The sequence below is a fragment of the Pristiophorus japonicus genome, chromosome 5 (genome assembly GCF_044704955.1).
Source record: "Pristiophorus japonicus isolate sPriJap1 chromosome 5, sPriJap1.hap1, whole genome shotgun sequence".
Classification (NCBI taxonomy): domain Eukaryota; kingdom Metazoa; phylum Chordata; class Chondrichthyes; family Pristiophoridae; genus Pristiophorus; species Pristiophorus japonicus.
Window position 1 is genome coordinate 205,248,848 of NC_091981.1, and position 23,617 is coordinate 205,272,464.

Genomic DNA, 23,617 nt, shown 5'->3' on the forward strand with positions numbered 1-23,617 from the left:
TCAAAATAGGCAAACCCAATGCTGCTTATTTTATATTGTCATCAAATTACTGTACTTGTCTTTCTTCTCTCTATCCCTTTGAGATGTAATTAGCATTATGATCACTATTAATTCCATATATGTTAAATTATATTTCCTTTGCAGGGAGCAAATATTGATGGTGTTGCTTCAAATAATGGGTTATGGTGCTTTAAGAATCAGGCTGAAGGCACTGTACTTTATAAATACTTTACTTCAATCACAGTGGGGGAAGGGGTAATACTTTACATAAGAACATAAGAAATCGGAGCAGGAGTAGGCCACCTGGCCCCTCGAGCCTGCTCCACCATTTAATAAGATCATGGCTGATCTGATCATGGACTCAGCTTCACTTCCCTGACTGCTCCCCATAACTCTTTAGTCCCTTATCGCTCAAAAATCTGTCTATCGCCACCTTAAATACATTCAATGACCCAGCCTCCACAGGTCGCTGGGGCAGAGAATTTCATAGATTTATAACCCCGAGAGAAGAAATTCCTCCTCATTTCAGTTTTAAATGGGTGGCCCCTTATGCGGAGATTATGTCCCCTAGTTTTAGTTTCCCCTATGAGTGGAAATATCCTCTCTGCATCCACGTTGTCGAGCCCCCTCATTATCTTATATATTTCGATAAGATCACCTCTCATTCTTCTGAACTCCATTGAGTATTGGCCCAACCTAACCTGTTCATAAGTCACACCCCTCATCTATGGCATCAACCTAGTGAACCTTCTCTGAACAGCCTCCAATGTAAGTATATCCTTCCTTAAACACGGAGACCAAAACTGTACGCAGTACCCTAGGTGTGGCCTCACCAATACCCTGTAGCAGGACTTCTCTGCTTTTATATTCTATCCCCCTTGCAATAAAGGCTAACATTCCATTTGCCTTTCTGATTACTTGCTGTACCTGCATACTCACTTTTTATGTTTCATGCACAAGGACCCCCAGGTCCCTCTGTACTGCAGCACTTTGCAATTTTTCTCCATTTAAATTATAATTTGCTTTTCTATTTTTTCTGCCAAAGTGGATAACCTCACATTTTCACATATTATACTCCATCTGCCAAATTTTTGCCCACTCACTTAGCCTGTCTATATCCCTTTGCAGATTTTTTGTGTCCTCCTCACAATTTGCTTTCTCACCCATCTTTGTATCAAGAGCAAACTTGGCTTCATTACACTCGGTCCCTTCATCTAAGTCATTAATATAGATTGTAAATAGTTGAGGCCCCAGCACCGATTCCTGCGGCACCTCACTAGTTACCGTTTACAAACTGGAAAATACCCATTTATCCCGACTCTCTGTTAGTTAGCCAACCCTCTATCCATGCTAATATATTACCCCCAACCCCGGGAACTTTTATCTTGTGCAGTAACCTTTTATGTGGCACCTTATCGAATGCCTTCTCGAAATCCAAATACACCACATCCACTGGTTTCCCCTTATCCACCCTGCTCGTTACATCCTCAAAGAACTCCAGCAAATTTGTCAAACATGACTTCCCTTTCATAAAACCATGCTAATTCTGCTTAATTGAATTATGCTTTCCCAAATGTCCCGCTACTGCTTCCTTAATAATGGACTCCAGCATTTTCCCAATGACAGATGTTAGGTTAACTGGTCTACAGTTTCCTGCTTTTTGTCTGCCTCCTTTTTTAAACCAGTCAGATCACACACCAGCCTTATCCTAGTGTTGACAGCTCAGATGAAATTTGTGGAATAGTGGACCCCGCACTAATTCATATTCTCCTTCTGTCTGAACCATCTGTATGATAAGTTACTTTTATGAAATATATTAGTTCAGCTACTATCTTAGGAACAAGGTCCTAGAAAAAAACAATGTAAAATTTACAGTTAAGTCGTTCATATAAGTCAGGTGGTTTGCATCACCTGGGGTTGACATAAAAACAACTCGAAGGGTTGAAATATTGTCTCAGAAACTGGAATGGGGGGTGGCAAGAAGAGATGTCTGAAAGATTAAATCAGTCTTATAAGTTGCAGCACACAAGTAGCAAGGTGGGCCCTTAACTGACCCGCTCATCATACACACTGACCCAGTCAGTCTCTGTCCTTTATATGACCCATGACCCATGGCAATATCATGTATCGACTTGCAGCAACTTGAGTCATGGCCTATTAAAAATATTAGTTTTTACTAAATGCATCATTTAAAAAGGGACCATAGGGATTTGCACAGATGTGATTTAAAACACTAAAATGTAATGTGCAATAATCACGGTGTTATTTTAAGGATTCATACAAACTAATCCAACAATCCACAATGTTTTTGGTTCATTATGGCTTTTGACAAATTTAACAAAATAAGGAAACAATACACGTACCAGAACTACAAATCTTGCACTAGACACCAGCAAATATTAGGTGCACAGGGTAATGAACCACAGTTATGAAATATCAGTTGACAATGGTTTGAAAAGAACATCTGGGAGGCAGAATCTATTCTCCAAACTTTCCTTTGATGACTATTGTGTTAGTCCTGCTAAATCTCTGAAATTGTAAACAGATGTCAACATATAGGAGTAGGTTTTGGCCTGGAAATTTGTCTTGGGCGGAGGTGCAAAATGGGCAATATTGGATTGCAGTCAATGAAACGGAGAATCAGGCGCAGTGTATAACAGACAGTGGTTCTAATACCATCTGTCTTGTGCCACCGCCCGAGTCGAATTTCTAGCCCTTTGACTTTTGGGTAGCTGACCAGCGAAGCCCATTCTGTTAGCGAAGAGGCCCTGTTATTCTGAGGCCTGGGCCTCATTTGACTCTGGCCAGTGACTGTTTTTGGGCTATAGCTAGGACACCGGCTGCAGCTGCAGTTAGGTCCAGGGTGGGGGAAGAGGGTGAGGCAAGACCGATGGGGTGTGGGAGGTGGGGTGGAGGCGAACCTGGGCTTGAAGCGGCCCACAGTAATTTTGTGGAGCCCCGAGGAGCACCCCTACTCTTCCTTGCCCCAAACAACTAATGTGAATCTTGCCTTTCCTGGGATTCTTTGGCTTTAACGCCAGAGAAAGAGGTTGGAGTGTGGAGAGTGCATGCTCGGACCTCTTCACTCCTGAAATGTGCAACTTATGACCTCGATTTGCATTTTAAATGGACCTACCGCCTAACTCGGGGGTGCTCCCGATGCTTAACAGTAGACCTAGGGGAACCTTGCTGCGGTCACAGCGACAGCGGGAACAGGTCGGTAAGTCGTTCGTCACCATTTTCAGGGCACTGTTTCCATACCATCATTTGGTCATAAATTATGTGAAAAAGAGACTTTAGAAAAAGTTAAATAAACATTATACTGGAGATAGAAAACTTCTCTCACAATAAATATCACGATTGTTTCAGTAACTCTTCAGGTATGACAGCTGATGTGAATGACTGTAGTTATGTGTACATCCCAAAACACATCTGCTGGGAGTTTCCACTAGGTTGAGCTGGTATTTCCGGTGCAATTTGCCCAAAATCGGCCAAACCAGCACAAAAGTTCGGTGAATTTCAAACACCCAATTACGTACCAAAATGGGGTTACTCACAGGTGGTGCACTAGATATTCTGATTAAAAATGCTTATTTTTTGTAACACACCCATTTTTAGTTGTGTTAATCAAACTGCGCTGGCATAGAGCCCAGCACAGAAATAGAAATCCTCAGTGTGTGGGGTTGAAAACCATCTCTTCTGAGTCTGTGCAGGAGAGCGATACCAAGTCCAAACAATTATACAGCAAAGCTCAGAATTACAGCTGTTTTTTTACATACAACTCCTGATACTATTGGTGGAGGAGGTAGAGAGATGTCCTGTATCAGCAGAGGGCCAGGAGTCCCCCAGATGCATGGTCAAAAGGCAGTGGGAATAGATAGCCCTGGAGGTCAATACAAAGAGTCTAGCCCCGAGGACCTGGATGCAGTGGCGCAAGTAGTTCAATGACCTCACACCTCAAGGTCAGTGAATGCATCTTCCAATGGCATGTCCTACCAACTGCACCACTAGCCTCTCAATTCATCACACCCCCATCACTCACCTACCAACAATCTCTATCAACCAGGACTCATACCTAACATTCATTGCTTCACCTCACACTCACACACTTAGCACTGCTGCAATCCTCACACCCACAGCTCACAGCTCACACACACTGCCAGCTGCTCAAATCATGACAGCCACATCACCCAAACAGATTCCACAACACTCACTGACACACTTCCTGCTCTCTTACAAAAGAAGGTGGTGCATAACCGGAGGCAGCAGGAACTAACTGGAGGGGGCAGGCATGTCTGCATGACAGTGTTTGAAATTATTGGAACGGCCATTGCTGAGGCCGTGGCCAGCGGTGGGGCTGAAACCATTGAAGATGGCGATATCCTCATACCTAATCCTCCTTCTCACATCCCCCTTCCCCGTTATCCCACAATCTCTTCTCACTTATAAGCTGCAGATGGTATAAGCATACACATTTTACTTTCCCCCTCTCCTCACCACAACCTTACCCTTATGTCTTTTACCTTTCAGATACCCAAGAACTGCAACTTGTCCAGGCAATGGAACAAGACCAAGAAGAGAGTGATAATGAAGACGCACCTTCACTTGTTTTCACACTCGCAGCCACCAGCTCAGATACTGACACTGCACATATCTTAGAGGTTAGCATAGAGGCGGAATCTGTATGTGGTGAGACACCGAGCACGAGTGCACTGTAGCTAGGGCAGGGACAAGGATAACAAAGGTGCCAACTCACCAGAGGGCAAGATTAAACATGAGTTCTGCTGCAGAGGACTCAGATGAGGACTTCAGTGGGGCAAGCTACAGAAGAAGGCCGCTGGGCATACACAACAACATGCTTGGTACATTGAGAAGCCTCCCACAAAGCCTGTATTCAGTGTCAACATAGGAACATAGGAACAGGAGCAGGCCATTTAGCCACTCGAGCCTGTTCTGCCATTCAATGAGATCATGGCTGATCTGTGACCTAACTCCATATACCCACCTTTGCTCCATATCCCTTAATACCTTTGGTTAACAAAAATCTATCAATCTCAGATTTAAAAGTAACAATTCATCAAGCATCAATTGCCATTTGCAGAAGAGAGTTCCAAACTTCTACCACCCTGTGTATAGAAGTGTTTCCTAATTTCACTCCTGAAAGGTCTGGCTCTAATTTTAAATTATGCCCCCTAGTCCTAGACTCCCCAACCAGCAGAAATAGTTTAAATCTACCCTATCTGTTCACCTTAATATCTTGAAAACTTCTATCAGATCACCTCTTAACCTTCTAAATTCCAGGGACTACAACACTAATGTGTGTAATCTCTCCTCGTAACTTAATCCTTGAAGTCTGGGTATCATTCTGGTAAACCTGTGCTGCACTCCCTCCAATGCTAATATCTCCTTCCTAAGGTGTGGTGCCCAGAATTGCTCGCAGTACTCCAGGTGTGGTCTAACCCAGGCTTTGTATAGCTGCAGCATAACTACTACCTCCTTGTATTCTAGTCCTCTAGATAACAAGGAGCATGGAGGAATCCGGCACCAACTTGGCACAGGACTTTGCACATAGCTTGGAGCCCATCCTTTTCAGCATGGAAGTGGTGGTCAATTCCATGAGCACATTTGTGGACCCAACCAGGATGCCGTGTCTGATGGCTAATGTTTCAGTTTCCATTGCAGCACAAGCAGCATGCACCCAAAGTCAGAGTGCTGCAGTGGAACTTCAGACTGCTGCCATCACAGCTATGGATACCAGTGTGCAAAGGGGCACCCAGGGCTTCATAGCACTCCTGCAATCTGTACTCCAACAGATCTGCTCCCTAAAGACCCTCTACAGATATGGCCTCCTGCTGAGAGAACTTCTCCCCTTGCCCTTTTAGCAGTTTGTCCTGCTCTGCATGGCCTCTGCTCATTCTCTCAGTCATGCTCATGCTAAGTGGAAGCCCTACTAAGCCACCCATGTCTGGAGCAATTGGCTTGAGCAGAAGCCTTGAAGTCAGCATGAAGTCCTTCAGCAGCTGCCACACTACTCATTGTAGACTTTTGCAACTTGAAACAACGATGGAAAGCATCTAATACTTGTAGAATTGTAGCAATCGTCAGAAGAATTCAATCAGCAACTAACCTGTAAGTAGTTTTTAATCTCTTTAAATAGTGCTGGTGGAGAATCCTTCCTGCTGCTGAATGCTTGTTAAGCTGTATGAGGTTAAGAGAGGGAATTAGCTGGAGCGTTGAGCACTCCAAAGTGGCAGTGGTGGCGTCAATTCAGAGTTGCACGCTGATTGACTTCATGATCTACCTGCTCTGCTTACTTCCGGCGGACGTTAGCTGCGCATGTGCTAACACCGTCACCAATATGGCATCCGACGTGGTTCACGGCAGAAGTGTACATGTGCAGTGGACTCTATTTTGGTCCCTGAGCAGTATCTGTAATGTCCAAACAATTGGAGCTACCGAGTCCAATTTCGCCCCGTAGCACTCGTTTTTTTGGTGAAAAATTGGCACTGAAGGGTCTAACATGATGTGCACCATGCGTGCACTCATTCTGTTCCAGATATACGCCACACGCCATTTGGTTAGGACATCCTGTAGTTATTCAGCTGGCCGCCTGAAAAAGGTGTTTGGCCCCATTGCTTATGCAGATCGGGGCCCTAACACCTATTTTGGGCCCAGTCACAAAATTGGTTGGTGACTGACGGTCAAAGGGCAGTGGGAATAGTTTTCTCAGGCACATTTGAAAGAAGTCAAACAAGAACTCCAAGAAGACATTTTATATATATATAAAATATATAGATATGTGTGTGTATATTTGTATGTGCATATATGCCTGCATGCGCAGTGTGTGCATGTGTGAAAAGTGGGTGCAATATCCATGTTTCTACTTTCAGAATATTTTATTCTTTCTTACTTTCAGGTATGAAAAAATTTATTGCAGTGTACAGCCTGCTACTGATCTGAAGATGGGAGAAAAAAATAGACTGAAAAGTAGATCAAGGAGAAAAATTTCATATAAAATTTGGGGTGCAGAAGCCATGTACCATGATGTCCTCAAGTATTAGTGATCTTTAATTAATTGGCTGATTGAGCTGATCCTATTTCATGTGGTGAATAATAGATAGATGCTTGCTTTGCAGATATCAATCAATTAACAATGTTGTACCATGCATTAAAGTCCCAATTTTTAGCAAAATTTTTCCCCAGCAAGTTTTTAGCAGACAGAATATGGTTAGCAAATCACATAACTCTGGTTCCAGTATATTTACTGCATGTACACGTGGATCACATTTATGTCAAAACAGGAAGCTCACCGTGGTTTTGCAAAATAGCCACTTTACACTTCTGAAACAATCTCTAACACTTTCAGAATACTGCACTCATGCAGAACGAGTTATTAATTATTCACATTGTCTAAAAGCATGCAGCTTTTAACTTCACATGACCTACATAAAATATCCACAGTTAGCAATTTTAAACTTAACGTGCAACCGATTTAATCCCCACCCGACCCCCTAGGCTGAAATTATCCCTCAAAGTAACCCATTTAACTACTGTGAAGTGATTCATATCGAAAGAGATGCACATTAGCAATAGATGAAAGGATTCACAATTGGAAAATTTGATATACAGCATGTATCCCACTTCTCACCATGGTGCCATCTGGATTTATCGCAGGGGTGGATTGTGAATTAAGATGGTTGTTTGGGTTTTTAGACCTATTAAATGTAATTCTTGCCTGCATTATTTTCATGTTGTATACATGCATACAAATGCAATATTAATCTAAATAGATTCACTTGCAGTTCTGTGAACATACTTCCTATAATTTAAAATTTCCAAATATACTCCAGTGTATGCAAACTGACAGATATCTGCAAAACTGGAACAGTGCAACAATCCTTTCAGCTTCCACCATTCAGAGTCCTTGCAACAAAAATATATCCTTCAAAGCAAAATCTCTATGAACCAAAGTAGAAGTTCCATGAATACAATGTTTGACCAACAGGCAAATCTGACATTATAACACATTTGCGACTTCACTAATCTTGTGTCATTGGTTGGTCCATTAAATAAATATTATATCCAGATGAGACCCTGCCACATTTTAGGATGGGCAAAAATTCTGGCTTTGCCAGTGACACCCACATCCCAGGAACGAATAGAAAAAAATCCTTTATTTCTCTTTCCTTTTCTCCTAACTAGTTAATAACTAAGAAGAGATTTAGTAGCATTTCAGTTGTGATCATTGTCAGTAGTGGGACAAATGGTGTGCTAGCCATTACATATTCGCTGGGAATTTCTTCAAGTTTTATTGCTCACATTTAAACTCCACAAATAAATTACATCACTTTCATCCATGTTGAAATCCACTTATAAGCTCTGTTCAAATAAATTAATTACCATGGTAATAACGTAAGTCATTAGTGATACACCGATAAAACTCTTTGAAAAAAACACATGTACATTTAAATAAACTATTAGGTAGAAGCAATAAGGGAGATCTAAGGCAGATATTCACCACAATAATTTTTTGGATAATACCTACACCCTGATAATATTTAATTCAGACTATGTCCCTGCGTATAAGTAAAAACAGAGTCATTTACATGTGTTGTGAGTCATTTACTAATGTCGGTTACATTTTCCGCCCATTCAGTGGATGGAAAGTCTAGCCCAAAGGTTATGATATTTTAAGCTAGCCCACTTCCCCTCAATTCAATGAAGTCACCAAAACTACCAGGAATACTGACAGTTAATTCTAAGCTAATGAGAGAAAAGTTACATGATGATGCCTACTGAGTGAACAAGGGACAACTGGCAGAAACAAATTTTGTCTCAACTATCGATTACTATGATTTTTTTCCATTTGGCTTTTCATAAACAGATTTTTACATTATTTTACTGAAAACCTACATTTTAACAAGCTGGAAAAAGTTTTATATTTTGGGGAATGAATCTCAAATTAGCAGGGGAAACTTAGGAACCAAATTTATACCATTAATTCTTCACGATTGAAGAGCAGGGGATGGGAAGGGAACCGTTGCAACCCTACTCCAAATACAGGTCCAGCCATTGGTGATTCCTTTCCTTACCACGCCATGCCACACAATAACAACAAGCATTTATATAACACCTTTAACATAGTAAAATATCCCAAGGCACTTTACATGAGTATCATCAGTCAAAAAAATTGACGCCCAGCCAAAGAAGGAGACATTAGCACAGGTGACCAAAAGTTGATCAAACAGGGTTAAGATGCATCTTAAAGGAGGAGAGAGTGGTGGAGAAGTTTAAAAAGGGAATCTCAGAGCTTAGGGCTTAGCCAGCTGAAGGCACGGCTACCAAAAGTGGGACAAAGGAAATCGGGGATGCACAAGATGCCAGAATTGGAGAAACCCAGAGTTCTCGGTGGGTTGGAGGACAGGTGGATGTTACAATGATGAGGAAGGGTGAAGCCATTTAGGGATTTGAACACAAGGATGATAATATAAAATTTGAGGTGTTCATGGACTGGGAGCCAATGTAATTCAGCAAGCGCAGGTGTGATGGGTGAATGGGACTTGATGCGAGCTAGGATATGACCACCCACCAGCTCCTACCCAAAAGAAATTAAAAAAGACAGAGAAAGAAGTAAAAAGAGTTAAAGGGAGAGAAACAGAAAAGACAAAGACAGAAGCTGAAGAGGAAAGACAGAAAGAAACAGCAACATGAAGACAACAAAGACAAGAAAAATAATAGTCATCATATTCCCTGATTTACTGTGTGCAATGCCATGGGAGGTCAACAAATCTGTTTCAAAATATGTTTGCAAATATCTTAATTTATTAAAGATATATTCTGCTTATCAACAAAACTGCTGAATTATTTTGTATGAACTCAGTTGCCACACTGCTGTCTTGAACCACTATTGAATTGGGTATGCTATCTCCATATTATGGTCAAGAAGTTTGTGGTTATAGAATCTTACAGCACAGAAGTAGGCCATTCAGCCTGCCATGCCTGTGCCAGGTTGTGAAAAGGAAGTCCTTACACATTTGACGATGATTGTGCTATTCACCTTGCTACTTGGAATCTGTAGCAAGGTTCAAGCCTGCACTTATCAGCTCTCTAAACAGAAACAAGTGGCTGTCCTCCTTGGATGGAGGAGTTATCTGAGCCCTGACACCCCCCTGGCGATGCAAAATTGAAACTAAGATGATTCTCTATGACAGATACTGAAATAGAATACATAAGCCAGACAGATCTGCAGTAATTAGGATGTTGGAGGAATAAACGTATCACCAGCGTTTTTAGTTACTTCCCATTTGGCTCCAGATAGAGCTGTGAGCTAATGCTCTTTTGTGTAGAGTTGTCCTCTTTGGAATAGCAATGGGAAGCTTACAAGTGCGCTGTCCTGATAAGCTGTAAGGTATTAGCTGATTAAACCACAATTTGCAGACTTGGGTGTTCCAATAGCTCTTGCTATCCTGGACCCAAGTATAGATAAGTGGGGCATGTTATTTTGGGTAGAGAGGGTGCAGTCTAAGTCAGGCAGACTGAAATTCTACTTCTAATGATTTCTCAGTAATTTAGTTTGGAGCATGGTCATTTAACCATGGTGATTTAACCATGTGCTTGCTTTCCACATGTGCCAAACACCCAGATGAGCACAAAAAAATTACATCATCCTTGATTTCTTACAATACGTGAAAATTAATTTGATCTGCTATTTTTGAAGTTAATATATTATTGGAGGATATAAGTAATCAATATTTGAAGATCCAGAATGTTTACTCAACTGCTATGCAGGTATAATTTTGAGGGAGAACAAGTTGATGGAATCCGAACCCAAAGCTGCTGGTTTATCAGCTGGTAACACATATGCAGTATGTCCCACACATTGGGTGCACTGACACTTACATTAATCACTGTCCACTGCTCCACAACTATGGCATCATAGGTTTCACACTTGTCCTCAGAAACTCCTTCAAAGATAAAGAGCCCATCCACTGATTTTGGTACTGAATCTGTCCAAACACGAGACACATTTTTGTTCAGTAATTTTACCTTTACAGCACTAATAAAAGAAATTCAAAAATTAATAAAATATCTGATTGCACTGCAGCCAAAAATACGATCATGTTTCAATGTTGTTATATGGTGCTGATCATAAAATACTTTTATCACTGAGATTATGAACATCCAAAAGACCCACAGGTACTCTGGTGTGCTGCTACTTTCAATTTAATACTACAGAGAAAACATAATTGTCCCAGATTTTGTGGTGGTAATGATGGTGAATTGTTAGCGTTTTTCTGCATTATCCCTCTCTGAAACTGACTGTAACTTCATGATTTAGCGCATGCAAAGCTAAACACCGAAATCCTGAAGTTGCGTTCAGTCATTCCCTGCTCCGCTGCTGGATGTGCTATGGAACTCCCCAGAGCCAGCAATCAGTGAAATCAGTTGAACTGATAAAAACTTAAGCTTTTCCGCTGTAATATCACTGTTAAACACACCATAAAAAGATAAGCCTTGTTGGAATAAGTACAACTGGGGTTTTAATGGCATATTGACTGCTGAATAACCATTCTGGCCCTGAAAAACAAATGTTATTTTTGCGGAATATCAAATTTCTCCATTATGATAGAAAATTACTAGATTTTTTAAATTAAAAAAAATATTTTTAATGTTTTTAAAAGTTTTTTTAATGATATTTCATTTCTACCTTAACCCTATGTATATGCCCCAATCTTTATTTAGCGCTCTAAAAAATCTTAAAAGTGAATTGAATCAGTGTTTTTTATTTCCTGGTTTGCTCTCGGTGAGACTTCTTCAATGTGATTGGCTCCTTAGACAGCTGATGACATCACTGCTGCTCTCCACTGGGGATCCCCTTTTGACAGGGCTACAATCAATTTAACATCGAGAAAGCTCAAGTTTTCACCATAGAGATCGCAAGATCTTTGTGGGCAGCTTTCTTCAAGATCAGCAACAATCACCGTCACATTGCCGCTGACCAGCATTTCTGGGCCATTATCTTTTACAATTAGCTAAAGGTTATGCATGTGGCCTCTATATTTCCTCTTAGCACAAGATCATTCAGTGCTACATAGAATTGTAATTGAAGCATTAAAGTAAAATAAGATTGATAAAAAGCAGGGCGAATTGAATTAAGGGGAGAACTCGTTCAGAGGACCCACACAGACTCAAATGGGGAACATTCAAAGCAAACTCAGTGGAAACAACGGTGGAAAACACCCAAAGCAAGGACTTCAACACCGAAACAAAGCAGCATGTGTTAACCCTTTCAGTACAGAATCTACTTTGGCCGGAGCAGGAGCAGAAACGGAGGGGTAGGTTTTGCCCACCATTTTAGGGATATCTGTACTAAAATGTTTCCACCTAGCAGTGTCAGTGAAAATCTTCCCCCTTGTGTATGTCCAGTTCACTTTGCAGTTTAGCACCACAGATTTCATTAAACAGGGATAGCTGAATTTGTATAACTGTTAATCTACAGCATATCATTGCTTCTGTTTATTTATTTAATGAATCTATTAAATTATAGCATAAGCCACAATCTAATTAAGTGTTTATTTCTACCACCTTCTGAAATTGAGGAAGATCACAAGGTCACATGATATAAGCAGTATGTCAAAATAAATAATGAGGAGGTTTCTGTTCGATCCCTAGACTCACTACAAATGACCTAGACATTGGGCAGGCAAAAGCTTACTACAGATCATTGGGAGCAAGGATGGTCTTGCCGGACTGGCCTGAAATGTTAAGCCTGACAAAAATGTTGTGAGCAGGAACCAAAATTGGAGCAATCAGCCTTTGTTGTACTCAACTGACAGACTAACATCTCCAAAGATAAGCAAATATACCGCTACATTTTTTATATCTCAGTAATTTGGTGGAATTAAACACTGACTTTTAAACTGGATTGTTCCATGGGCGACAGGGAAAGCAATAACTCAGAATGATATCAAAACAGTGAAGGAGCATCACAGTTTAACAACGATGAGCATTTCCAGCAGAGAAGTTTACAGATTAGAAGATGATGTTTTCAACCTAATGTCTGAAAAGTAAAAGCCATTTTTAAGATGACTTTCTAAGTGAATTTCAAACTCTATTATTTTACCAAGCTTTCCATTTGGCAGAGCTCCCCACGAAGACAACAGTTGAAAATTCACTTAACATTTGTATCAAGCATAGATTCATATTCCACTTAGAATCTGCATCAGTAATATCATACCATGTCTCCAACAACAGATCGAAGTATAATATATCTCAGGTCTCCTATTTAGCATTATAAATTAAGCTAATTGCATCCGTACCTATCGGTGTTCCCAGACAAATCAAAGCATCTACCAACAGGGCTCCCTTTGTGAAGTGTTGAGTCATGTGCTCCAGCCAGTCTGCTTCTATACTGTTAATATCCTGTCCCTTTTTACAGATCTTCAGTGGAATTGTGGCTGTATAATACTTGTAAGATTTCTGGTTTGCTTGTGGTTTATTGAATAGGAGAAACACCTCATTTTCTAGAAAGAAACAAAAATGTTTTTAATTATGTGAATTTAAAAAGAATTACACTTATATCATATACAACATAGTAAAGTACTTTTAAACATCCAATATTTTTATTATTTATACTGGATTGGATGTAACTGAATTGAACAATATACCGCTGTTTCTTTTTGCATTGTCAGAAAGTATTGATCAATGAAAATCAGGGTCTACAGGGATTACTCTGAGATTGTTAAAGCACATCTAGAAACTATTAAAGTATTACTATTCAACTGGGGATTATTAAAAAGCCAAAGTAGTGTTCGATTAGAGGCCATTCTGAGACTATTAAAGCAGGATTTTGCTAGATTTTATTTTGAGACTGCCAAAAAACTAGAAGAGATTACTTAAAGTTAAATTTTAATATTTAATCCCAAACTATTGCTCCCTGTGTATGTTCAAGCAGTATTTTCCAAGGCAGTATAATCAGCCAGCAAATGTAGTGTTTATCTTTTTAACATGTGCTACTACTCCTGTTTGGTATTCATTTAACAAAGCTCCCAAATGTACAAGGATTTCTACCGGGGGAATTCGCTAAGGGTTCTCCCGCTTCACTGCCATACCTTGGGTGCAAATTCAGTAAAAATCCTGTTAGCACGTGTAAATGGGGTTTTCCCCAAAGATACGGCAGCAGAGCAGGAGCAACCACCAAGGAAACATCCAGCGTACATTTAAGAATGTGTCTTGAGTTCTAGAATATCAAGTAAAATGGTAAAACTCTCAAATCAGCAGGATTATTTGCCTCTTGCATTTTCTCTGTTCAATTCCAAAGTAGCTACCTCATATGGTGTACATCATTCAGATGGCATTATTTTTTAATACATTCTCAGGTTGTCGCTACCAACACTGGCATTTATTCCCCATCCCTAATTGTAGTGTGATACAACAGAGTGGCTTGCTAGGCCACTTTAGAAGGCAGTCAAGAGTTAACCATGTTGGTGTGCAACTGGAGTCACATATATGCCAGCCCAGGTAAGGATCAGTTGCATTGTTCCAACAATCTGACAGATTTTTTAAAAAACTGAATTAAAACTATCAAACTGCCATGGTGGGATTTGAATTTACACTCTCTGGATTAATAGACCAGACCTCTCGATTACTAGTCCAGTAACATAACCACTATGCTATCATACCCTTGTACATTTGATTAAACTTCACATACAGTAAATATAATGCAGGCAAATACAGCAGGCATTTTGCATGCAACAAAATGCTACAAACAGCAATGGGCTGAATGACCAGTTAATCTATTTTTGTTTGTGTTGGTTGAGGGAGAAATGATGGTCAAGACATCAGGCAATACACCCTGCTTTTCTTCAGATAGTACCTTGGGATCTTCAATGTCCACCTCAACTAACAGAACAGGAAAATAGGATCTTAGTTTAAGATCTCATCTGTAAAATGGTGCCTCTGACAATGTTGCACACCCTAAGTAGTGGACTGTTGGCCCAGTTTATGTGTTCAAATCCTAGGGGTTGTTTTGAATCGTTAACCTTCGGCCTCAAAGGCTAGAATGCTACGTACTGAGCCAAACTGATTCGCACCTGAGGTGTATCCAACAAATTACGGTAAAGTAAATATTTAGTGAAATATATCAATATCACTGTGTCCTCATACATTTCTGATTATGTGTGTATAGTGCAACATTTGAAGGCAAATTATTAAGGATAAAGAGTGAAAACTATAAATATATGTGGTAAACAGAAAAAGACTGATCTTGAACTGGGATTATTGTTTGTTACCTTCATACCATATAACATCATTACAAAGGCCAATATAGCAAGCATGTTTCAGAGATATGTCAATATCTATGTACATTTTACATTACCCATATTATTGCCACCATTAGACATTTAAACATTTTGAAGATCAGAATATGGAAGCATCCTGGAATTTATTGGTCTATAGATGCAGTGCTTGTGTCTGAATGTTCTTTCAAAATAATTTTCTTGTCGTTAATGGGCTGGAAAGGATTGGAAGTGGCTAACATATGGCTTGTCTGTGCAAACATCTGCATAAATATAAATAAAATAATGCCTGATAAATCAAAGCCACGTGATTGTTGCATGCACAAAGCATGAAAAATGCAATTTGCTACTTTATAGATTGCTGTGGTTTATGAAGATTTGACAGCTATAACAGCTGTCTCGTTTTCATCTCAGGGTCTGCTTCATTAGTGTCTCCTTTAAAACTCATTGTTCACCTACTGAAAAATAATTTATCTTACATTGACAGCCAAGAAAACAGCACACTGTCTCTACTCTAATGTATTCTGCTTCTTATACCATCAGGGCGAAATTCAATACCGCGGGGCGGTAACAGCTGTGAGGCAGGAGCTCCTACACCAGGCACGGAGGTCCTGCCCCATGAGCAATATTGGGCTTACTGCCCACGAGAGGAAGTGCAGTGCAAAATATCGTGCTGCAGTTCCTCTTGGAGGTGGGACCGGGGTGCAGAGGCATGGGAGGTTTCCAGCACTACATGGTGGGACGCGCAGTGCTGGTGGGTAGACAGGGCCCTCCCCTTCCATTAAAGGGGAGGGCCAAGCTGCCGCCTCTGCGGGCGGGAAACAGGGCCATCGCTGGACCACCAGAGAGCGTGGTGCTGTGGCAGCAGCCTGGCACACAAGCGGAGTGCCAGGCTGCAAGATCGCAGCACGGACCCCATGATCTACAAACAAGGCGGTCGCGACCGGTAAGTCAGCCATTTTTTTTACTGCCGCACCACCCCGTTAATTTTTGCGGCGAGCGAATCTGTCATGGGCATCGAGCGCGGCAGCTTCACAGGGCGCTACCGAATTTTCTCCTTGGAGTGGAAACGGGTCACTGCACATGGTAAGGATGTCGTCCTCGCCGGCACAGTGGCCCGGGGCGCTACCTGCGGAATTTCTGGCGAAAAGTGGTTTGCGCCCCATTGCCACCCCCCTCCTCCCAGGTGCGCTAACAGGAGGCCCAAATGACCCAAATTTGTCCCCCCATATTTCTATATGGATATTTGTGGTGTTAAAAGGTACTGGGGAGAGGTTCCTCTGAGCATTACGTGTAATAAACTTGTGAACGACTTTTATAAATGGGTTTGCAATTTTGTTACAGATAGACACAGTGTCCTGTATTTCTCATTGTCAATCTGAAAATAAATATTTCTACGTTAATAAAAACAACTCAGTTTTTGTTTTAGCTCTGCCTTTTATACTGAAACTAAGGAAGACTCAAAGCATTAAGTTATGTTGTGAAAGAATATCCATACAGCACCGAAGGCAAGAAGGCTTGAATGATATCTGGTACCTAATTGTGAACAGTGACTGGTACACTTTATTTCACAAGTGAGCTATGAAGGTCTTTTTCATGAAGTAATTGGTCGTGACAGATTCTTCAGCCACCTGTCCCTACAATCTATGATTTCCTTCAAAAACCTTATTATGTCTCCACCCACCTTTTAAAGCAACCACAAAATTTACCTCTTAACCACAACTTTCATCACCCCCTCTAACTTCTACTTCTTGCTTGCACAGCGCCAGGTCCTTGGGAGATTTCATTATATGAAAGATACTATATAAATTGTTGTTGTACTCCATTCTATATACAGCAGAGATAAATAATATTACTTTAATAGGGATTTATTATCAGCATCGAGTGTGTTTAATGCTCCTCCTTAAATCATATGAGGCACTGTTCATCTCTGAAGATTTGACTTGCCATCTTCAAAGTTAGTTTACTGGGAATAGAATTTTACATTTTTAAGGATCTTTCAGCTCTAAATAATAATTATTTGATAAATGAATCATGGCATTGCCAATAATATTTGGCTCCAAGATTGCGAAAATACATGTCACCTAGAAGTGACCCTTAGTGTAAGCACTTGATGACTGCTAGTTATAGAGGGAAAAGTCCTGACAACTTAATTTTATACACAAACTTTACTTTAAAAAATCAATCTAAATACCTTTAGTCCAACCATGTACCTGCTTCAATTGGCTACTGTAATTTAACAATATCTATTCTCTAGTACGTCTAATAGTACCGTTAACCCTTTAATGTACACATTTATTGTAGCTTTAACCCTAAATGCATATACAATGATGACAGTATAATTGCATTCATATCACAAAGCTGCTGTTTTATTATTTACATTTTTTCACTTCTGTTGGATTACTTTCTAAATGAAAATTCTGAACAGTGCCTATTATCCGAGACTGCAAATAAAAGTTCTGATTTACTGATGGAAGGAAAAGGATGAATTAGAGACTTTAAAACAATGCCAGAAACCAATTACCATCGACAATAAGCAGACACCTTTGATTGAGTTTGTACTTTCACCAGGTGTAACCTGAGAAAATGTTAAATAGCTCAAGAATGTGAGGATTTTAAGAAACATTCGGTGGTCAAAGGGACACATTTGTGTTCTTACACTTTGTAATTAAGGATAAGATAATGTTAGTCTTGAAAATGTGCACAATTATTGGAGATGATGTTGAATATTGGACCAATTATAAAATCAGCTTATCTTAAACTCCCCTAAAATGTCTGGGGAGAGAGGACTAAGGTAAACAGACCATTAAAGAGAGGAAATCATGAAAAGATAAAGTCGGGGAACTGACTAATAAGAGACAGCTCTTCCTGTGAGAGATTATGTTAATGTTCTGATCTTAGTTCTGAGCTGCTTGGGGTGGGGGAGGGTGCAACATAAGTGAATTGCCCACAGTGTGCCAGTAATCAGGGGCAGAACCCAGATCTACCAGAGGTTCCATCCAATGTAAATGATATCACAAATTAAAATCTGGGAAGGGCGGACGGACAGATGAGCTGACAACTTATCCACATGCCCCCTTAAAACTTGGGAACTTATCAAGTGGTGTTCCCAAGCTGCCCTGGGAATTCTGTCCATTACACTATCCTTAGGCCCAGCAGAGTTCCATATAGACAATTCCTAAGGTCCCAATCATTTCAGTGAGCCAAGGTAATTGATCCCAGATGTGATTGATTACCTTAAAAGAGATTGATTATCTTAAAATGGCAGCATTGATTTCCCTTCAGGGAAACATTGAAAACTTCTCAGTCATGTCTTTTGCCCATTAAGGCCCTTGAGCTTCTTCCATCAAATAGGGAGGGTGCTGATTCAAATTGTTTTTAATTAGTTCCTGGGATGTGGGTATCGCTGGCAAGGCCAGCATTTATTGCCCATCCCTAATTGCCCTTGAGAAGGTGATGGTGAGCCACCTTCTTGAACTGCTGCAGTTCTTATGGTGAAGGTACTTCCATAGTGCTGTTAGGGAGTGAGTCCTAGGATTCTGACCCATCAACGCTGAAGGAACGGTGATATATTTCCAAGTCAGGGTGTTGTGTGACGTAGAGGGGAACTTGCAGATGATGGTGTTCCCATGCACCTACTGCCCTTGTACTTCTAGGTGGTAGAGGTTTGGAAGGTGCTGTCGAAGAAGCCTTGGTGAGTTGCTGCAGTGCATCGTATAGATGGTACATACTGCAGCCATGGTACGTCGGTAGTGGAGAGAGAGAATGTTTAAGGTGGTGGATGGGGTGTCAATTAAGTGGGTTGCTTTATCCTTGATGTTGTCAAGCTTCTTGAGTGTTGTAGGAGCTACACTCATCCAGGCAAGTGGAGAGTATTCCATCGCACTCCTGATTTGTGCCTTGTAGATATGGAAATACCTTAAGGAACCAGACAGTGAGATACTTACCACAGAATAGCCAGCCTCTGACCTGCTCTTATAGCCACATTATTTATGTGGCTGGTCCAGTTAAGTTTCTGGTCAATGGTGACCCCCAGGATCTTGATGGTAGGGGATTTGGCGATGGTAATGCTGCTGAATGTCAAGGGGCGGTGGTTAAACTCTTGCTCGTTGGAGATAGTCATTGTCTGGCACTTGTGTGGTGCGAATCTTAACTTGCCACTTATCAGCACAAGTCTGAATGTCGTCCAACTCTTGCTGCATGCAGGCATGGACCGTTTCATTATCTGAGGAGTTGCGAATGGAACTGAACACTGCAATCATCAGCGAACATCGTAACGTCATGCCTTCATTGATGAAGCAGCTGAAATGGTTGGGCCTTGGACACTGCCCTGAGGAACTCCTGCAGTGATGTCCTGGGGCTGTGATGATTGGCCTCCAACAACCACAACCATCTTCCTTTGCGCTCAGTATGACTCCAACCAGTGGAGAGTTTTCCCCCTGATTCCCATTGACTTCAGTTTTACTAGGGCTCCTTGATGCCACACTCAGTCAAATGCTGCCTTGATGTCAAGGGCAGATACTCTCACCTCACCTCTGGAATTAGCTCATCTGTCCATGTTTGGACCAAGGCTGTGATGAGGTCTGGATCTGAGTGGTCCTGGCGGAACCCAAACTGAGCATCGGTGAGCAGGTTACTGGTGAGTAAGTGCCGCATGATAGTACTGTCACCATCACTTTGCTGATAATTGAGAGTAGACTGATGGGCGGTAATTGGCCAGTTTGGATTGGTCCTGCTTTTTGGGAATATGACATACCTGGGCAGCTTTCCATAATTGAGGATGGTGCCAGTGTTGTAGATGTACTGGACCAGCTTGGCTAGAGGCGTGGCTAGTTCTGGAGCACAAGTCTTCAGCATGAAAGCCGGGATGTTGTCGGGGCCAATAGCCTTTGCTGTATCCAATGCACTCAGCCACTTCTTGATATCATGTGGAGTGAATTGAATTGGCTAAAGAGTGGCTTCTGTGATGGTGGGGACCTCGGTAGGTGGCCAAGACGGATCATCCATGTTAAGTCCTGACCCTGCAGTACAGACTTACATGAGGCACATGCTTAAGTTAAGGTCACTCTGGACCTGCACCTTTATTTCACAGCTCTCGAGTGCCTCGCTTGCCTGAGACCTGCCTTTATATACCTGTGTGGAACAGGTATGCAGTGTCTCCTGCAAGTGCACCCCTGGTGGTAAAGTATGCTTGTGGTTACAGGTCATATCTAGTTACAGTCATGTATAGCATGGTAAGATAGTTATATACAGTAGTGTGAGATACATGACATCACCCTCCCCCAAGGTCTTATTGTCTTTATAGATTCAGTCTCTCAGGTGGTCTACGCTCTCGCGTGGAGCGTCTTAGTTGTGGTTCAGTTGTTTGCCTTGGTGCCTGTTCTTCTTTCGGTGTGATTGCTGGTATTTCGCCTAGGCTGTCTGTTTCGTTCAGTATGATTGCTGGTATCTCGCCTGGGCTGTCTGTTGAGACTGCCCTTTCCTCAGGTTGTTCCCTCTGTCTGTCCACCAGGTGTGGTGAGAGTTCCACATTGTAGTCTGCCTCTGGTTCTGCAGTGTTGTTGGTGAATCTACTTTTACTTGGTCTACATGCCTCCGGCAGGTTTGGCCATTGTCCATTTGTACAACCAGTAGCCTGTTTCCTTCCTTGCCTGTTACTGTCCCTGCAAGCCATTTGGGACCCCTGCCATAGTTTAGCACAAACACTTTGTCCCCTATCTCATAAGAACATAAGAACATAAGAATTAGGAACAGGAGTAGGCCATCTAGCCCCTCGAGCCTGCTCCGCCATTCAACAAGATCATGGCTGATCTGGCCGTGGACTCAGCTCCACTTACCCTCCCGCTCCCCATAACCCTTAATTCCCTTATTGGTTAAAAATCTATCTATCTGTGACTTGAATACATTCAATGAGCTAGCCTCAACTGCTTCCTTGGGCAGAGAATTCCAGATTCACAACCCTCTGGGAGAAGAAATTCCTTCTCAACTCGGTTTTAAATTGGCTCCCCCGTATTTTGAGGCTGTGCCCCCTAGTTCTAGTCTCCCCGACCAGTGGAAACAACCTTTCTGCCTTTATCTTGTCTATCCCTTTCATTATTTTAAATGTTTCTATAAAATCACCCCTCATCCTTCTGAACTCCAACGAGTAAAGACCCAGTCTACTCAATCTATCATCATAAGGTAACCCCCTCATCTCCAGAATCCGCCTAGTGAATCATCTCTGTACCCCCTCCAAAGCTAGTATATCCTTCCTTAAGTAAATGACCAAAACTGCATGCAGTACTCCAGGTGCAGCCTCACCAATACCCTATACAGTTGCAGAAAGACCTCCCTGCTTTTGTACTCCATCCCTCTCGCAATGAAGACCAACATTCCATTCGCCTTCCTGATTACCTGCTGCACCTGCAAACTAACCTTTTGGGATTCATGCACAAGGACCCCCAAATCCCTCTGTACCACAGCATGTTGTAATTTCTCCCCATTCAAATAATATTCCCTTTTACTGTTTTTCCCCTCTTCTAGGTCATCTATGTATATTGTAAACAGTTTTGGTCCCAGCACCGATCCCTGTGGCACACCACTAACCACCGATTTCCAACCCGAAAAGGACCCATTTATCCCGACTCTCTGCTTTCTGTTAGCCAGCCAATTCTCTATCCATGCTAATACATTTCCTCTGACTCTGCGTCCACCTCCACCTCCCCCTCGAATTTCGGTCATGGTACTCAGTTAGCTTCTGGCGCTTTGCCTCAACAATTTCATGCATATCTGGGAGGATTAACGAGAGCCTAGTCTTTAAGGTCCGTTTCATCAAGAGCCAGATGCCCTGTACAGTTGCAGTTTCTGCAAACGGCATGCTGAAATCGACACCCCCTTGTTGAGTGCCTTCCCCCACATCTCCAGCACAGACCGCTTCCATTGTTTCCGAAGGAGGAGCTGCGCCTGGCTGACCTCTCTTGAGCTTCTCTCAGTCTGTAGTTGATTGCTCGCATTGTGGGTTGATGAGGTGTGAACAGCCGTTCATGTGGCCCTTGATGGCTTCTGGCACCACTGCCTGCTGTTGAAGGCCTGCTCTCCTGCCTTTGTCTGTGTGTGGGGGTAGCGGCTTGTTTCATGCTGTGAACCCCTTGTTCCGATGTTTCGTTAGTTGTAGTACCCGCAGTGTAGATCAACCTCGTTTCTTCTTCTCCTGCCAAGAATGTCTGTGCGACCAGTGCTGCTGCCTCTAGGGTCCAGTTCTTGGTCTCTATAAGCTTTTGGAATATGCCTGTGTGGGCTATTCCTTCAATAAAAAAGTCTCTCAGTACTTCTTTCCTCAGTTCATCGGAGAACTCACATAAACTAGCCAGTCTCCGAAGTTCCGCCACAAAGTCGGGTATGCTCTGGCCCACACAGCGTCTGTAGTTGTAGAACCTGTGTCTGGCCATGTGTAGGCTGATCGCTGGCTTCAGGTGGTCTCTCACCAGTGTGCTCAACTCCTCAAATGACTTGCTTGCTGGTTTCTCGGGTGCCAGCAGGTCCCTCATTGAGGCAAAAGTTTTCGAGCCACAGCTGGTCAAGAGATGGGATCTTCTCTTGTTTGCCTTATTGTCGCCCAACCAGTCTTTGGTTACAAAGCTTTGCTGGAGCCTTTCTATAAAGTCCTCCCAATTGTCTCCAGCATTGTATTTCTCATCTGAGCCGTTGGTAGCCATTCTGTGGGTTCTGTGATCCCATAACTCGTTGCCACTGTTAAGTCCTGACCCTGCAGTACAGACTTACATGAGGCACATGCTGAAGTTAAGGTTACTCTGGACCTGCACCTTTATTTCACAGCTCTCGAGTGCTTCACTTGCCTGAGACCTGCCTTTATATACCTGTGTGGAACAGGTATGCAGTGTCTCCTGCAAGTGCACCCCTGGTGGTAAGGTATGCTTGTGGTTACAGGTCATATCTAGTTACAGTCATTTATAGCATGGTAAGATAGTTATATACAGTAGTGTGAGATACATGACAATCCACTTGGCACTTCTGGCCGAAGATAGTTGCAAACCCTTCAGCCTTGTTTTTTGCACTTGTGTGCTGGGCTCCTCCATCATTAAGAATGGGGATGTTAATGGAACCTCCACCTCCTGTTAGTTGTTTAATTCTCCACCACCATTCGCGACTGGATGTGGCAGGACTGTAGAGCTTTGATCTGATCCGTTGATTGTGAGATCACTTAACTCTGTCTATAGCATGTTGCTTCTGCTGTTCAGCATGCATGTAGTCCTGTGTTGCAGCTTCCCCAGGTTGGTATCTCCTTTTTAGGTACGCCTGATGCTGCTCCAGGCATGCTCTTC

The 23,617-nt window shown here is 42.0% G+C and overlaps 1 protein-coding gene across 2 annotated transcripts in view; it reads right to left on the reverse strand.

Moving 5' to 3' along the window:
* LOC139263950 (raftlin-like) overlaps positions 1 to 23,617 on the reverse strand; it is a 123,487-nt gene that overhangs the window by 9,881 nt on the left and 89,989 nt on the right. For both annotated transcript variants that reach the window (XM_070880038.1, XM_070880039.1), the window contains 2 exons: positions 13,320 to 13,523; positions 10,900 to 11,006 (listed from right to left, as the gene is read on the reverse strand). In XM_070880038.1, coding sequence (XP_070736139.1) covers positions 10,900 to 11,006; positions 13,320 to 13,523 — 311 coding nt within the window. The remainder of the gene's footprint in view (positions 1 to 10,899; positions 11,007 to 13,319; positions 13,524 to 23,617) is intronic.